General features: G+C 44.7%; 1 protein-coding gene across 1 annotated transcript in view; it reads right to left on the bottom strand.

The window, feature by feature from the left end:
• LOC144604033 (cytohesin-3) overlaps positions 1 to 14,003 on the bottom strand; it is a 68,416-nt gene extending 54,413 nt beyond the window's left edge. The window contains exon 1 of the mRNA XM_078418054.1: positions 13,852 to 14,003. Coding sequence (XP_078274180.1) covers positions 13,852 to 13,882 — 31 coding nt within the window. The 5' untranslated portion in view covers positions 13,883 to 14,003. The remainder of the gene's footprint in view (positions 1 to 13,851) is intronic.
• Positions 14,004 to 19,257: the final 5,254 nt, after the last annotated feature.

Below are 19,257 nucleotides of genomic sequence, written 5' to 3'. Positions count from 1 at the left end.
GAAACTTGGCAAATGTGCACACCACTGCCATAGTTGGAGCAATGGAGCATATTTGTACGATTAGCACCACCTAGTTCCTGCTGCTTTAGTTAGATTAGCTTTCTGTGATCCATTATGTAACTTATTCCCACCCTACCCTTTCCACAACAGAGCAGCGCACAATTAAAATCTGAATGACCCACTGAGCCATGAGAACGTTCCAATTTTTTTTTCATCCAGCATTACATCCTCCTGCTAATGTGACACTTGGCTCTCTCTCTCTCTCTGTGCACATGCATGCGCGTGTGCATGTGCGCAATTATTGTTGTGGATAGAGACGGGTAACAAACATTTCTCTCACAAAATGGCTGTGTTGTGGCTCCACAAAAAGAAAAGCTTGCATTTCTACAGCACCTTTCAAAATGCTCAAGTGCTTTACGCCAATAAAGTATTCTTCCTGAAGTACACAGATTAAATCAGACACACATAATATTAATTCTGCAGGCACGATTGAATAATATAAATGGAGTGCAGTTATCCTGTGCTGAAATTTTAGCCGGAATCAGGGAAACCCGCAAATATTACAAGAAACAAGGAATATTACTGACAGTTTTACCACCCAAAATTCTATTTCATCTGCAGTATGTACCAATCACACCATTCAGAATACAAAACATAGACAAAACGGTACAGCACAGGAACAGGCCTTCGGACCAATGTTCATACCAAACATCATCTCTTCTACCTGCATGTGATCCATATCCCTCCATTCCCTGCATATCCATGTGCCCAACCAATTAAAAAGTGCACGGTGGGTCAGGCAGCATCTCTGGAGAACATAGGTTGCGACTTTTCAGGTTGGGATACTTCTCTAGTCTGAAGAAGGGTCCCGACCAATCCATGTTCTCCAGAGATGCTGCCAGATCCACTGAGTTACTCCAGCACTTTGTATCTTTTTTTGTAAACCAGCATCTGCAGTTTCTAGTTTCTGCCTATCGAAAAGCATTTTATGCCACCCACTATTGCACCTGCCTCCACCACCAACCCTCTATGACACCACTCTCTGTGTAATAAACATTGTGACACTCTGTGGTGCAGTCAAAGCTATGAAGACATGGTTTTGAAACTTCCAAGAATACATCCAGTCAGAAAAGAGAGAGCCTGTCCCTGTCTCAATGATGCCTTTCAATACCAGATCAATACCATGCCCAGTACACCACTACTCACATGGCTTTACAGCAAGGCTCTTCAGCCAGGATGAAAACAAGCCTCTCATTTGTCAATCCCTCTCAGAATTTAACTACTTTGCAAGGCAATATTAATTGTATCTACATTGCAGAAATACACATATATTTGTGCCCCTCATGCATTTAACATCTACAGGAGGAATAGCCCAGTGGAGCAGCAGTAAGAGTCTCTACCTTACAGCGCCAGAGACCTAGGTTCGACCCCGACCACGGGTGATGTTTTTACGTTCTCCCAGTGACCACGTGGGTTTCTCTGGGGCTTCGGTTTCCTCCCATAATCCAATGTCGTACAGGTTTGTAGGTTAATCGGCTTCCGTAAATTGTGTGTAGGATAGTGCTCGTGTACGGTGTCGGTGTGGACTCGGTGGGCCAAATGGCCTGTTTTCACGCTGCATCTCTAAAGTCCAAAGTAAAGTTGCTCTCCCTCTATCCCCCCCACCTCCACTCACACTGCATTTGCACCTGAAATAATAGGTTTGAATGAGATCATGTCCTCTACTTATAAGCTCCAACACATATAAACCACCCCTCACAAAAGAGAAAATCCCTCAATAAAGTGTTAATGTAGTGAATGCAGCACCACCCTGCTGCCAAGGCAAGTAGAACAATATCATGCACAAACACACAGAAGTACATCCCTTTCCAATTACGCCCACAATTTAAAACTATCCATAAATCCTAACAGAATAAGATGAATTCCATTTGCCTATTACTGTTTGCCTATTTTACTCGAGAACTGTTCCCTTCCCCCAAAAGACAGCCATTATTCCTCGATGAGAAATATAATAATTTTTTTAGAATAAAATCCAATGTGCTTTATCCCAATTAACTTCTATACGCTCCTGCTATTTTAAATACAGATAATTAGATTTTATTAACCTCTATTAGCCGATGGGAATAAAGACAGTCTAAGCATTTGAATTTATGTTAGCTTTATGAGATGAATTTGGAAAAGATTTAGTCGAGATTGACTCCAGAACTGCAGATGTTAATAAAACAGTATTTTATATTTGCAGATGTAGCTCGTGTATACATTTTGGCAATATTTTCATCTGAACTATTACCACTAAATTAGTCACTGTAAGCAAGTTAACAGTCTTCATCCTTTATATTACAACAGCGACTTCTTCAAAAAGGTATTTCATTAGTTGTCAAAAATTTGGGATGTGGCGGCACGGTGGCGCAGCGGTAGAGTTGCTGCCTTACAGCGAATGCAGCGCCGGAGACTCAGGTTCGATCCTGACTACGGGCGCCGTCTGTACGGGGTTTGTACGTTCTCCCCGTGACCTGCGTGGGTTTTCTCCAAGATCTTCGGTTTCCTCCCACACTCCAAAGACGTACAGGTATGTAGGTTAATTGACTGGGTAAATGTAAAAATTGTCCCTATTGTGTGTAGGATAGTGTTAATGTACGGGGATCGCTGGGCGGCGTGGACTCAGTGGGCCGAAGGGCCTGTTTCCACGCTGTATCTCTAAATCTAAAAAATCTAAATCTAAAATGTATTGTAGAAACCCTTAAGTGAAAACAATGCAGCTACAATAATAGATTTTCATTCCATTAATGCAATAACACACAAATAAATATGCAATAATGTGTAATATAATGAATGAATAATCAGTAATAGTACCGGACCATAACAGTGCAAAACCAAAGTCTGTAGTGCAACCAAACCAAAGTCCAGAATAGATCACAGTTGCTGAGGTAGGGTTGTGCTTAGAATTGTAGTGTTCAAGAACCTGATAGTTGCTGGAAAGAAGTTGATTTTGAACATGGAGGTCAAAGTTTTCAGGCTCCTGTACCTACCCTGATCGGCAAGATTAAAGCATGGCCTGAGTGCTTTTGGTCTGATGATATTAGATGCCTTTTTGAGGCCTTCAGTAGATCCCTTTGATGGTGGGGAGGTCAGTATCTGTGATCGACTGATCTTTCATGCCTCCTTCAATCGTGGGCGTTCAAATTACCAAATCAAGCCATGATGCAATCAGTCTGTCTACTCTCTTCCCTACATCTGAAGTACAATAGAGTATTCGGTGACATACCAAATCTCCTCAATCTTCTAAGGAAGTATTCTATAAAGCGTTGATGAGCTTTCTATTTGATGGCAACAATGTGCATACCCAGCTTTATATCTTTGAAGCTGTTGACTCTCTTCGCCGCCATGCTGTCGATGAAGGGGAGGGACTGCCAGAATTTTAATCCAGAAAAGGTGAAGAAACTGAGTCCAAGTCAGAATGATGCGTGGACTTCTTGAACCCATCCTCATCCTGCAATGGTACATCTCTCTTCTGAGATCTGCAATGAAATAAACTTCAACTGCTGATGGAAGATTCTCAACATGGAAAAATGACCCCTAGGTTTGCCTAAAACTTGCTGGTGTTCCAGTGCAAGCATCTTTCCAAAACTAAATGCTCCAGGGCTTTGTTCAAAGGAACGTATAGACAACGTGCAGCTACCATAAAAATCTAAAACCTTCCAGCCCTTTCTAACTAAGGGACTGGAACTCTTCAGCTTGTTTTTTCGTGTAATATATGTTAAGAAAAAACTGATGTCATTCTGATATCATGCAAAGATGCAGAACCGTGAGTCTATTAGTATGCATGGCAACGTACAAAGCACTGTTTTGTACTTTTATAACTGTTACAAGTATAATTTTGCAAAATAAAACCTCTGGTGTTGCCCCCCACTCCCTTGTGACTCTGTAGTATTCCCTCAGTGCTGGCCACCCCTACAGTAATCCATTGATATTGCCCCCCCCCCCCCCTCACGTCACACCTGCATTACTCTCCCTTGTGCTCCCCAAACTATTCTCATCTCAATCCTCTCACATGCTCTCTACTTATGCTGCAATTGGAGAATTATGAAATAAGTGTACATGCAAGAGGAACTTCTCAGTTGATTTTTGCTCCTTTACGACGCAAATTTTAACATGATCTGTTTTAATTAGCCAGGCAGTTAGTTACAAACATTGAACGCTAATCACCTAGGTTTACTCATGTATTGAGCAAAGCAACAGATGGCCATGCCTGCCTACTTAACAACACCAACCTAAAGAACAAACATACTCACATATGCATAGCACCTTCTATGACATTCCACAAAACAATAATGCATTATGCTTAAACTTGTCCCATGACCAATGTTCCATGTCACCCCAGTAAGTAAAAGCAATTTCCACCTTTCCTTTTGTATTAAATACACTTTACTGAATATTGAATCCTATTTAATACTTTTCCACCAAAGGCATCGGTGCCATGCAGGTTTGCAAGTGTAGTCATTGTTGACAGGTAAAAATCAGAGAAACTACTTTGGGCACTGCAATCCCCACAAGCAGCAACAAAAAGAAATAACTAGATTTTTAAAACAATAAAAATGCTGGAAATACTCAAAGTCAAGCAGCAATTATGGAGTGAGAAATATGAAAATGATTTAGATATGTACAATCCAGAGAACAGAATTGCCCAGTTCTACTAAAGTCATAGAAAGACAGAGCATGAAAACTGCCCTTCAGCCCATTGATAATCAACCGCAAAATTGTAGACTGGGGGATTAATATCAGACAGGGTAGAAAAAAGGGCACATTTTTCTTCCTATCTTCATTGAATGCCATAACATTTTTTTTAATTTATCCATCCACAAGGGTAAATGTTTTGAAATGTTATTGATAAGAGCACAGCTGGAGGTACAAGATAATATTGTTCAGGTGGTAAAATGGGCAGAGCAATGTTGCATGTAATTTAATCATGGTAAGTGTAAGTTGATTCACTTTGGGAGGACAAACAGGGTTAGGACATACACAATGAATTGTGGGGTTGTCGGGAATATTGAGGCACAGAGTGGCCTTGGTATAAAATTCCAAGTACAGTGTGCCTTGAGCAAAACACAAAATGCTGGAGGAGCTCAGCAGGTCAAGCAGCATCTGTGGAAGAAATGGACAGGCAATATTTCAGGTCGGTAACCTCCTTCAGACTGATGATACTGCATGTTTTCTTAAACCTTGCTGCCATCTTCACAGAGCATTGGATTAACAAACTTATAGTATACAAGAACAGAGAGGATATGGTATGACTTTATCAAACACTAGTTATGCTGTAAACTGCATGGAGTTCTGGTCACCATACTAAAGGAAAGATGTGACTGCATTGGAGAGGGCGCAGAGGAGACTCATCAGTTATCTGGGATGGATCATTTCAATTACACGGGAGACTGAATAGGCTGGCCTTGGGGGTTTTTTTCCGAGTAGAGGAAATCAAGGTAGGCAATGATAGTCATACACAAAATTATTGGAGGCATAGATAGGTGGTTTTAGGAAGCTTTTCCCCATACCAGAGGTCTGGAAAGCATATGTTTACGGAAAGGGGTAAGAGATTTATCAGAGATCGGAGGAGGAATTTATTTCCACCCAGAGTGTGCTAGAATCTAGAACACACTACCTGGGAGAGTGGTGGAGGCAGGTACCCTCACAACATTTATGGACTAAGAGCTGGATTCGTATAAGATTATGGTGCTCAGCATTTATCTTGCGGAGCCTGCTTCTGCACTGTATTACACAATGACACTAAACTGATATGGTTTAGATGCCAGAGGCAACACCTTCAAACGTGTGCCATATATGCCATGGGCAATAACGAGCAACAAGACAGGATGTGAAAGTGGGTTGCAGATCTGACCCATTGCTCCATAGCTCTAGTATAATGAAAACTGGTACAGGCAAGAAAAGAAACAAATTAAAACCAGAACAAATAGAGTTGAGAATTTATCAAAACATTACCCATGCAAGGGCAGGAAAGGGCATCAGTTGGTTTGCAATCCAACAGGTTCATGTCCCCACAGCAAGCTTTCATTTACATAACTAACAATGTTGTTTTGCTATACAACACTGGTGGGAATTCCATGATTTAATCCATGGTATTTTGGCACTGTGTTACAACACAATTTTGCATATTTCAGCTTTAAAACTGATGAAGCATTGGTCCATGGAAGGAAAAGAAAGGGAAGGGGATAGTGTCACTACAGAGGCAGTAATAAGTCTAGTCCCTAGAATATGCACTAGAGCATTCCTGCAACCCACTTTCACATCCTGTCGATAAAAGGGAGCCAAAATAGAGGGCCAAAAATAGGATGAATTCTACATTTGAAAAAATCATCACGAATTTAAACATTTTGCTTATAATTTCCTTATGGACATCATTAGTGACCCTAATAAAATCCAGACTTCAAACCCTCTAGGGCAACACTGGTCATCATTAACCGGCTCATTTTCCACGACCACTCTACATTTCACTCCTACGCACATAAACAATTGCTTAAATCTTCTCTCCAATGACCACTGCAATTATCATTTTTCCAATTGCTCCTTCTTCAAAATAAATGTTTTTGACAAGTATACATTTAGCCTGAATATTCTACTGAAGACCAGCAAATATTGCGCCCACGTGTACCCGAAACATTTTCCTCCTATATAAATGACTACAAAAAAAGAATTGATGCACATCAATGTGTCATGCTTTTTTTATATATAAAAGGAGTGGTGTTCTAATTTACATCCCTTCCAGCTACCTCTGGCTGTTTGTTTTATGATATCCTTCACTCAATAATTACTCCCTTGCTGTTTGGTAAAATGTTACTCTTGGAAATCTGGCTGCCATTTTATCATTAATCACTCTCGCCCTACTTGATGTCAACCTTCCTTGTACCCAAGAGTTATTTTTCAAATTACTGTAAAATTCCAAATTTATCTGCTAAAATAATCATCCTGCTGCCTCATTTAAACATTCTATAGCAGGAGATCATCAACTTAAAGGAAAATCAGAGAAGTGTGTCCTTTTAAAACTAATTTCTCCACTCCTTTGGCACCACTTTAACCTCAATGATACATGTATAAAACAGTCTCTTTTAGAGAGACACATTGCAGTTCCACGATTTTATCTTGGTTGAGAGACCCTTCAGGTCAATTGACCTTTCAGGTCGAGACCCTTCTTCAGACTGAGCGTCAGGGGAAAAGGAAACGAGAGATGTATAGACTGTGATTTCGAGAGATATAGAACAAATGAATGAAAGAAACGATCACCCAGTCTCCATTTGGTCTCACCGATGTATAAGAGTACACATTTAAACAACGGATACAGTAGATGAGGTTGGAGGAGGTGCAAGTGAACCTCCGCCTAACCTGAAAGGACTGTCGGGAGCCCTGGACATAGTCGAGGGTGGAGATGAGATATAGGGAAGGCAGTGGAGGCCAATTCTCTGGATGCTTTCAAGAGAGTTAGATAGAGCTCTTAATGATAGCGGAGTCAGGGGGTATGGGAAGAGGGCAGGAACAGGGTACTGATTGTGAATGATCAGCCATGATCACATTGAATGGCGGTGCTGACTCGAAGGGCCGAATGGCCTACTCCTGCACCTATGGTCCATTGACAGGTGTTGCATCTCATGCGGTTGCAAGGGAAGATACATGGGGAGGGGTGATTTGGGTGGGAAGGGATGAGTTAACCAGGGAGTTGCAGAGGGAACAATCTCTGCGGAAGGCGGAAAGAGGTGGAGATGGGAAGATATGACTAGTGGTGGGATCCCGTTGGAGGTGGTGAAAATGTCAGAGGATTATGTGTTGTATGCGACGACTTGTGGGGTGAAAGGAAAGGACTAAGTGGACACTGTCCCTGTTGTGACTAAGTGGAGGGGAAGCAAGAGCAGAGCTGCGGGATACCGATGTGACCCGTGCAAGGGCCTCATCTATGATGGACGAGGTCCCCGTTCCTTAAAGAATGAGGCCTGGTGTGGAACACCTCATCTTGGGCACAGATGCAGCGTAGGAGGAATTGGAAGTAGGGGATAGAGTTTTTGCAGGAAGCAGGGTGGGACGAAGTGTAGCCTAGATCGTTGTGGGAGTCAGTAGGTTTACAATAGAAGTCAGTCAATGGTCTAGCTCCTGTGATGGAGATGGTGAGATCAAGAAAGGAGAGAGAGGTGTCGGAGGTGGACCAAGTGAACTTGAGTGCAGGATGAAAATTGGTGGGGAAGTTAATGGTCCATGAGTTCTGCATGGGTGCAGGAGGTAGCACCAATGCAGTTGTCAATGTAACAGAGATAGTTTGGATTGCCAAAATCGGGATTACCAGATTTTTGTCAATTCTTATCCCCTCTCCAATCCCACCACCTCCCCGCCCATGTTTACATTTTTGTGAGGTCTTCCCAGTTTCTTTCTACCTCCATCAAGCATTTTGATACAGTTTGCAAGTCATTTCATCCAGCTTTGTTAGATCTGAGACTTTCCAAGCTTTGAAACACCACACCTTGTTAGTTACAATTGCCTCCTATCCTGCCTGTATTCTCAACCACATAAATCTTTGGCATTTCTTGAAAAACATTCTCTCCCCTTATTAACTGGTGCCAAAGGCTACACACGTGCACAGCATGTATGGTCGCAAGGAAAATAATTACACTTGTTTTTGAAAGTTAATCTTAGTTTTATATGTTTGCAAGTCTGCGAAAACAAAATGCCATAGATTCTATCTCAGACCAAATAATTTTATATCCAAAACCAACAAAGCACCATTTGACATACCCCCTTGCACAAAAAAAATCCAACTTTAAACCAGTTGACAAACATCATCACTTCGAAGGTATCACAGAATTCTGGAGTAACTCAGCAGGTCAGGCAGCATCTAGGAGAGAGGGAATGGGTGACGTTTCGGGTGAAGACTTCTTCTTCAGTCTGAAGGGTCACAAAACGTCACCCATTCCCTCTCTCCTAGATGCTGCCTTGACCTGCTGAGTTACTCCAGCATTTTGTGATACCTTCAATTTGTACCAGCATCTGCAGTTATTGAAACATATAAGATAATTAGGGGATTGGACACATTAGAGGCAGATAACATGTTCCCAATGTTGGGGGAGTCCAGAACAAGGGGCCACAGTTTGAGAATAAGGGGTAGGCCATTTAGAACGGAGATGAGGAAGAACTTTTTCAGTCAGAGGGTGGTGAAGGTGTGGAATTCTCTGCCTCAGAAGGCAGTGGAGGCCAGTTCGTTGGATGCTTTCAAGAGAGAGCTGGATAGAGCTCTTAAGGATAGCGGAGTGAGGGGGTATGGGGAGAAGGCAGGAACGGGGTACTGATTGATAGTGATCAGCCATGATCGCATTGAATGGCGGTGCTGGCTCGAAGGGCTGAATGGCCTACTCCTGCACCTATTGTCTATTGTCTATTGTCGACTCTTCACTCTTCATTCTAGATTCTCTCACAATCCTGTTCATACCCAGACTATCGAGAATTGTCAGGATTATGTTTCAGCCAAGTCATTTTTTACCCTTTTAAACTCCAGCATATTCAAGGCCAGTTTATCCAACCTTCCCTTTCAGAAGATCTATTAAATCTCTGAACAGTTTCTAATCCATTTAAATCCACCTTTAAATAAGAAAATCAATATTGCGCACAACACTCCATAGGTGGTTTACGAATGACCTACATAACTGAGGCATAACTCCCTACTTTTGTATTCAAGAAATAATATTCTGTTAGCTTCCCTAATTGGTAGCTATACCAGTGTACTAAGACTTTTTATTAATTGTATACCAGATTTCCCCAGATTCTCCTCTTAAATGGTCACCATTGAGATAACATGCTTCTTTCTTTATTTTTTTGCCGTTATAGACCATTTCATATTTCCCGGTATCACAATCTTATTTCATTCTATTTTCACATATTTTGAATACAAACATAGAGGAATTAAAGTAAACTCATTTTCTCCAACATAAGATGTACATTATAGTTAGACAATTCCTCAGGAACAAACACACATGCAAATACAGCAGACAACTCAAAAGCATTATTCTTCAATTCCAATTACTTGCACTGAAACAAGTCACTGAATTATTTCTCCTTCTCCTTTTCAGTCCCACTTTATTAAGGCAGAACACCAACTTTATTTTTAATGTGTTAATGTCTCCGTGGGTGAAATCAATTATGTGGGAAAAAGTGTTTATCTATTATTTTCCACTCATTCTCTTCCGCTCCACCCCAGAACCCACCCCTTAAAATAATGGTATTGATCCCAGTCGGAATCAGTTAATTCAATAAATCTGTATTGACCCACATTAATACAAGTTAATTCAAGGCAGTTCAGACAATTTCCTTCCATCCGCAAAATACATTTTGAAATGTCTGTTGACTAAAGCTCCCACAAGCAAGACGAAAGCCTCAAGGCTCTCCTGCAATGCATGTTTGAAGCACTTCTTAGAGTAAAATTAGACCTGTTCAGAGAATTCTTTAGAGATCTTTCCCTTGCAAGAAACATAACCATTCAAGGAATGAAAGCAGGAATCAGAATACAATTTCAGGTAGTGAAGGGCTGGTGACAAGAGAAGCAATATGGAAAAAACAGCTAATGCTGCACATTACAGAAAGGTCATGGAATAGGAAAGATAAATTGCATTTATGGGCACTTTTTCACATTTTGTCAGGAAAAGAAGAGGATATTTTATAGGAAAAGTATTATCAGGGTTGGATAGTATCTCCCAGCAGAGTGGGTTGCTGGCTAGTACTTCTGATAAATCTATTCTGAAGAAAGAAACAGATGTACATGAAAGAGAACGTGCAAACAAACAAAGGATATCATCCCCAGTCATGAGAATTGGATGAGCTCTAATGAAAATACTTTGAAAAGAGGGTAATGGGTATTATCTCAATTGAGTGGACATTGAAGGCAAATTGAAGTGGTCCAATAAATTACTTATAAGAGGAATTTGTTGCAAAGACCAATGTAGCAACTATCTTACATACACAAATTACCCCCTTCATCCCAAAGAGCAAAATGTAAACAGTCAACATTAACAAGTGTCTGCTGGCTGAAACACCCTGCTTTTAATTATACCTCTGGGTTTTTTTCCTTGTAGTATCACACGTAGTGGAATATAAAATATCCTCACCAGGCACCAAAAGGTGACCTTTGAACAATGCAAAACTGAAAGTGACTGAGATTAAGTCAAGAGAACTACAATGGCAGAGGATTGGCACAGTGGAGTAAGCAGCACTACAGTTTGTAACATCAGTTATCACCCAGGAAAGTTGTCCAAACCTCTCCAATCATCAGCAGAGAAACATGGAATTTAGTAAACTACAGTAACACCAAATAGTTTATGCCTCCTGCCAAGTTTGCATTGTGATCATCTTGGAATCCTGCTAAAATAGTTACAACACTATCAACTGGAAACAATGAATATTTGAAGGTTACAGGAATGCAGATTAAAATAGAAAACAGATAGCTGGGCATATTTCTCATGTCTATTGCACCCATGCAGCTAATTACTTGCAAAGGATATGCCAATGATCTTTGCTTCACTCAACATCAAAAGTACATTAAGTAGACTCGATGGGCCAAATGGCCTAATTCTGCTCCTATGACATGAACTTATGACCATCATTTTAATATCAAAAGTATTACTTAGCACCTGGTCTAAGATGGCCTTCCTAGTTTCCCAGTGCTGTATATTTTCTCCCAATCAACTGTGCTGATAAATGAGTGTATGTTATGAAACCACTGCAATCAAAGAGTACCCAGAGATTCTGATAAGTTAGCTGTTGGCAGGGTTATGATCACACAATGGGCAATAGCAACCTATAGTTTGGTGTTAGCAAAGGGCAGGGGGAGTTAGCAGAATAATTATCCAAGGATTTTGATCTTTATGCAGTGACCCTACCATGTTGAAAGACTGGAACGACTAGGCTTGTACACACTGGAATTTAGAAGGATGAGAGGGGATCTTATTGAAATATATAAGATTATTAAGGGATTGGACACGTTAGAGGCAGAAAACATGTTCCCAATGTTGGAGGAGTCCAGAGCCAGGGGCCACAGTTTAAGAATAAGCGGTAGGCCATTTAGAACGGAGATGAGGAAAAGCTTTTTCACTCAGAGAGTTGTAAATCTGTGGAATTCTGTCTCAGAAGGCAGTGGAGGCCAATTCTCTGGATGCTTTCAAGAGAGAACTGGATATAGCTCTTAATGATAGCGGAGTAAGGCGGTATGGGGAGAGGGCAGGAACAGGGTACTGATTGTGAATGATCAGCCATGATCACATTGAATGGCTCGAAGGGCCAAATGGCCTACTCCTATTGTAAATAGCACCTATTGTAAATAGGAATCAGATAGTAGGAGGTAACCAAGTTAGATTTTTAAATGAAATAAACCTCACAATCAATTGACAATCTCTTAGTTCACATTACTGAAGATGTACTGAGCAAACTACTGGGGAACTAGTGACCAAATAAGACAGTACAATATTGCACGTTCAATACTAATGATGATCAACAAAATGACTGATCAAATTGCATTACAACAAAGTTAAAACAGACAATCTCACTCAATTTAACTTGAACCAGACCACAAACACAACCAATAGCGAACACGCAGGTGGAGTTATCATATTACACAACTCTGGACAACACTAGAGGCAATGCAATGCCATCATTTGCAAGTCAAACACAGCAAAATGAAAATCACCCCATCTTCCAAACTATATGGAAAAGAGGTTAAAACCACCCGATAAACCTACGTAAACAGACTGCAATTATATAACTATTTAGGTTACACGCATACACAGGTCCATGATACATGTAGGTTTAATACACATTAGTATTGCTGGATTAATGTCACTAGCAACAAGTTTATTACACAGTGGCAACGACATAAACAGGCAGCTTGGTAATGCGCAGCCCGTTACTTTTTGAGCAGAGGTAGACATAAACAAACACCCACCCCAACACTAACAGCCCTTGATTTCCACCTCAACTCCATCCTGATCCCTCTCACCCCAATCCCCCACACCCTGATCCCTCTCACGCCAATTCCCCTCCCTTCGATAACAGGGAACCACAGCCAAAGGAACAGGGCGTTTGTCCGAGTGGAGGCTGTGAAAGCAGGGAGCGAAACAAGAATCCACAAGATCCCCTTGATAGCACCTCATCCTCACCCACCCCAATCCCAGACTTAGCTCAATCACCCTCACTCCCAAACTTATTCCTCTCCTTCCACCCCTCAGCCTGATCATCCCCACAATTCCCCTTCCCAACGCAATCGCCACCATTCTCCAGACCTCTCTGCCTAATCCCTCCTCGCCTCCACCCTTATCCCCTTCACCCCAATTCCCCCCCCTCACCCTGACCTCACCTCCAATCTGTTCCCCTCAGCCAGATTCCCCCCTCATCCCTGATTCCCCTCCTACCCTCGCTGATTACCCTTACCCTAATTCCCTCCTCACCTCCATCCCAAATCCTCTCAACCCAATCCTCCACACCTTGATTTCCCCCTTAACTCCACCCTGATCCCTCTCACCCCAATCCCCCACACCCTGATCCCTCTCACGTCAATTCCCCATACTTTGATTTCTCCCACCTCAATTCCCCTCACCCTGATTTCTCCCTCAGCTCCACCCGGTTTTTCCTCAGCCTAATTCCTTCCTCACCCCAACCCTCCTGGTTCCCTTCTTCTGACCCTCCCCTCTCACCTCCACTGCGATCCCACTCACCATGATCCTCCTCACCGCCGCCGATTCCCCTCACCCTGATCCACCCTCACGCTGATCGCTCTCACACTCAAACCCATCCCTTCCTCCTCGCCCCCACGATCCTTACCCGGCGGATCCTCCTCCATTCTCGACACCATGGCGGAAACAAGGTTGGGTCCGGAGAGCCTGAAGACCGACGAGCGCTTTAACCGGCGACTGAACCGAGTTTAAAGCGACGCTCCAAGCAACCGTTAGCGCCGTCCGCGCCGCTCGCGACTCCGTCGGCAAAGCCACTACGTCATCCGGTCACGTGACGCCACCGATTGTCCGCCTCCGGACCACGTGACAATGTGGGTGGGACCGATGGTCGCCAATGACAACAGCAACATGGGCGACCTGTCTCTGTGGTCTGGCTTTCCCTTTCTAGGGATGTTGCGTGTCCAAGTTTTCTTGTTCATTTTATATATAATGACGACGAAGAATTACATTAAAGCAGCGCCTTCATTGGTAGAAAGTTGCCGATTTGTACACCAAATCTCCGTACAGCAAGATCCCACAGGAATCAACGTGATGAATGGTTATCCCAAACATGGACTAAAGAAATATATTACTGAGAGGAACCGCCTTTGACAGCAAGGCAGGTGTTATTGTCCAGATCTGAAGTCAAATGGGTATCTGAGAGAAAATACTTCAATGATTGGAGTCATAACTTGCACAAGATAGAGGTCAATGATGTCATCCTAGGACATGAAGGGTGACGTTGCTTTGGAATAGATCCCTGGGGTCAATCATCTTTAGTTGTTTCCTCAATTACCTTACTTCCATTAGAAGATCAGCATTAAGGATGTTCCCTGATGATTGCTTAGTGTTCAATCCATTTGCAACTTCTTGACTTCTTGCCTGCGTACAAGACTCCAGTGATGGGCTGATAGTCCAAGTAATAATCATGCCACAAAAGTGCCAGGTAATAACCATCTTAAGCAAGAGAGAGAGTAATCACCTACTCATTATACTAAACAGTAAATATCATTGCCGAGATCCCCACCATCTACATGCTGGGGGTCATCCAGAAACTCAACTGGACCACTCACCTAAATTCTATGGTTATCAGAGGTGGTAAGAGGCTGGGTGACTCTCCTCCTGAGATCCCAAATCCTTCCCTATCAGAAGTCAGAAGGGTGATGGAATACTTTTCATTTGCCTGTATGAGCACTACTCAAGAATCTTAGTAGAGGGGGAAAAAATGGTTTAAATCGAAGGTAGTGTAGTGAGTCCAAATCGAGCGATGTTATCAAAAGACTTTATTCTTGGTAAAAACCGTGACAAAACGCAACGCACTTACTTTGGACACATACTACTTAACTAGCTAATATAATATAATCTAATCTCTCCAGTTTGGCGCCAGACACTCCTATACCTCGTGCTCCCGCTCCACGTGACCCGTTAGCCCAACCGAGGGTTCGAGACCCCCCCGCCAATCCGTATGTCCCTACATGACCCCCCCCCCCCCCCCCAGAACCCTCGAAACCATACCTCACGGGCGCCCGGACCTCCCTCCCGGAATGCGTATGGAGGGGGGAAACCGACACCGCCAACGTGACAGGAGGCGGGGAGGGCGCCGCCGCTAGAGGCGATGGAGGGGCCACGGGAGCGGAGGGTGTAGGTGACGGAGAGCGCTTGATCGGCAACGGCGGCCCGGGCCCAACCATAGGCGGCGGGGGGCCGAGAGGTGGCAAACAGAATGTCACCCGGCACCCGCAGGGGCGAACCGTAGACGAGCTCGGCCGAGGATGTGCCTAGCTCAGCCTTTGGGGCCGTACGAATGCCGAAGAGGACCCAAGGCAGCTGGTCAGCCCAATCGTGGCCGGTCAGTCGGGCACAGAGGAAACGCTCAACCATCCTGTTGGATTGGGGATGGTAGGCGGTGGTCTGCTGTAAGCGAGACCCATACAACTGTGCCAGCGCGGCCCAGAGGGAGGAGGTGAACTGGGCTCCCCGATCTGTGGTGATGATAGCCGGGACGCCGAAACGGGCCACCCAATGCAATGCCAGGGCCCGTGCACAAGAGGCCGCCGAGGTGTCCGACAACAGGAGCGCCTCCGGCCAACGTGTAAACCGATCAACCACCGTCAGCAGATGAGTATAACCCCTGGAATAGGACAATGGACCCACCAAATCCACGTGGATGTGGAAAAAACGGACGGGGGGAACCTCGAATCTCTGGTATGGGGGCTGGACATGGCGATGAACTTTGGAGGTCTGGCACGGAATGCAGGCACGTGCCCAGGCCGTCACCTGCTTCCGCAGGCCGTGCCAGGCAAACCGGGCGGCCACCATGGCTGAAGTCGCCCTGATGGACGGATGTGCCAGGCCATGAATGGCCTCAAAAACCTTACGCCGCAGGGCGGCAGGCACCACCGGGTGAGGGCGTGGAAGGGAAACGTCACACCACAACTTGGTACCTGTGGGGCCACACGCCACCTGTTCCAAACGCAGTCCCAAGGCTGTGGAGGCGTACACCCCGGCAGTTCCTTCCAGGCGCTGAGCCTCCGCTAGCTCCTGGAAATCCACCTGTCCGCCTACCACGGCTACGGAGGGAATGGCCAGCCGGGACAGGGCACCAGCAACGGCATTAAGCCTACCCGCAAAATGACGGACATCGGTTGTAAACTCCAAAATCAGGGTGAGGTGCCGCTGCTGGCGAGCCGACAACGGATCAGAAACCTTAGCAAAAGCGAATGTCAGAGGTTTGTGATCCGTGTAGGCCACAAAAGAGCGGCCTTCCAAAAAAATAACGGAAGTGGCGGACTGCTAAATAGAGGGCCAGGAGCTCCCTATCAAACGCACTATATTTGAGCTCGGCTCGCGAGAGCTGCCGGCTGAAAAACGCCAGGGGCTGCCAGTGACCTTCGACCTGCTGCTCCAAAACCCCACCCACCGCCACGTCTGAGGCGTCCACCGTCAGAGCCGTGGGGGCGGAGGAGCGCCGGTGCACCAGCATGGTGGCGTTGGCGAGGGCCTGTTTGACCGCGACAAAAGCCGTCTCTGCAGCTGCGGACCATACCAACTCAGCGGGGTTACCCGCGAGGCATTGAAAAAGGGGGCGCATGACCCGAGCTGCTGCAGGCACGAACCGGTGATAAAAGTTCACCGTGCCCACGAATTCCTGCAAACCCTTGATGGTAGTAGGGCGTGGAAAAGAGCGGACCGCGTCCACCTTAGCTGGCAAAGGAGTGGCACCGGTGGGTGTAACCCGGTGACCCAAAAAATCTACCGCCGACAGGCCGAATTGGCATTTGGACGGATGGACACCGACAGCGCTCCCTGACGAGCGCGTCGGCTTTCTCGGCGAAAGCTACCGGATCTTCAAACGAGACGTCGGCCAACAATAGCCTGATGTCCCGGGGTAGTTTCTCCCGAAAAGCCGCTTCGAAAACCATGCACGGCTGATGGTCGCCCACCAAGGTCAGCATCTCGGTCATCAACTCCGACGGTAGCCGCTGCCCCAGCTCTGGTAAATGGAGGAGCTTCAGAGCCCACTGGGTCTGGCATCAGCCAAAAGTCCTCAGTAGGAGCCTCTTGAGCCCCACGTACTGCTCCGTTTGGGGTGGACTGGTCAGGTATTGACTGACCCGCGCAGCCACCTCCGACTGCAGACAGCTCACCAGGTGGTGGAACTTCTCCTGGTCTTTCTCCACCCTCTTAAGATGGAACTGGGATTCCGCCTGCACGAACCACAGGTGCGGCTGATGGGCCCAGAACGGCGGTAGGTGAACCTCGCCCGCGCTCGCTCCCACCTGTGACATTCTGCGTGTTCGCTTCAGATCTTACGTTCGAGGTCACCAATGTAGTGAGTCCAAATCGAGCGATGTTATCAAAAGACTTTATTCTTGGTAAAAACCATGACAAAACGCAACGCACTTACTTTGGACACATACTACTTAACTAGCTAATATAATATAATATAATCTCTCCAGTTTGGCGCCAGACACTCCTATACCTCGCGCTCCCGCACCACGTGACCCGTTAGCCCAACCGAGGGTTTGAGACCCCCCCGCCAATCCGTATGTCCCTACAGTAGACACAAAATGCTAGAGTAACTCAGTGGAACAGGCAGCATCTTTGAAGAAGGGTCTCGACCTGAAACATCACCCATTCCTTCTCTTCAGAAATGCTGCCTGTCCCGCTGAGTTACTCCAGCATTTTGTGTCTACACTAAACAATCTTAAAACCTTTCAGGATGCTTGATTGGTATCCTAAACATTCAATCCATCAAAGCAGCAGTACATATATCTTCTCTAAAAAACACTGCAGTCACTCACCTGGTTCACTCAAGACAAACACATGGAGAACTGTTATCTGTAGATTCCCCTCCAAATCACACATTTTCCAGACCTGGAAATATTTTGATGGTCCTTCCCTCCTAATAACACCATGAAAGTGGAAGTGAATGCATCAGACAGATGGCAACCTTCTCAAGAGTAATTAGGGATGGGAAAGAAATGTCAGCCTTGCTGTCAATTACTAGATCTCAGAATTTAAAAAAATATCTTTAGTGATGTTCAGTGAGGAGTGTAAAGTCTTCAGGAAACCATGCATTGTTTGTCTGACATTGTTCTGACAAACACTCTTAGATCAGAAACATTGATTAGAAAATACTGCATGGAAACAAGCCCACTGAGTCCACACCATCATTCGTCACCTGTTCAAACCAGTTCGATGTTATCATAATTTCTCATCCATTCCCTGCATACTAGTGGCAATTTATAGAAGTCAATTAATCTACAAATCCACACATCTTCGGATGAAGGAGGCAACCGGAGCACACGGAGGAAACCCATGTGGTCAGAGCGAGGATAAGCAAGCTGCACACGGACAGCATGGGAGGTCAGGATCAAACACAGGTCCTTGGTGCTGTCAGGCAGCAGCTCTGCCAGCTATGCCACCCTAACCCCCATTAACTCTGTTTTTCGTCCACAGAAGTTGCTGAATGCTTCCAACATTTCCTATTTCAAATTTCCAGTATCTACAGTTTAGATTTGATTTTCACAAGGAGATGTCAACATATCAAATCTTCTCAATCTGTATGATGTAGAGGCATTGATAGGCTTTCTTTGTGGTTGCATCAATATTACAGTCTCACGCAAGGGGTCCGCCATTTTGGACAGAAATTAGGTGAAATTTCTTCAGTCAGAGGGTGGTCAACTGGTGGAATTTTCCACCCGGGAGGGCTGTGGAGGCTCAGTCACTGAGTTAATTCAAAGCAGAATGGGCAGCACAGTGGTGCAGCTGGTAGAGCTGGTGCCTCACAGCACCAGAGACCCAGGTTCAATTCCGACCGCAAGAGCTGCCTGTGTGGAGTTTGCACATTATCCCTGTGACAGCATGGTTTCCTCCAGGTGCCCTGGCTTTTTCTTGCACATTTCATGGGTCCCCCTTGTTCTGAGATTTATATACTTTCATACATTCTCTCAACATCCACCCTGTCAAAACAGACTTTCAAAATATTTCAATACGATCACCTCCCTTCTTA

This window comes from Rhinoraja longicauda, chromosome 21 (genome assembly GCF_053455715.1).
Source record: "Rhinoraja longicauda isolate Sanriku21f chromosome 21, sRhiLon1.1, whole genome shotgun sequence".
In the NCBI taxonomy this organism is placed as follows: Eukaryota; Metazoa; Chordata; class Chondrichthyes; order Rajiformes; family Arhynchobatidae; genus Rhinoraja; species Rhinoraja longicauda.
This window is presented reverse-complemented; position numbering and strand designations above follow the sequence as displayed.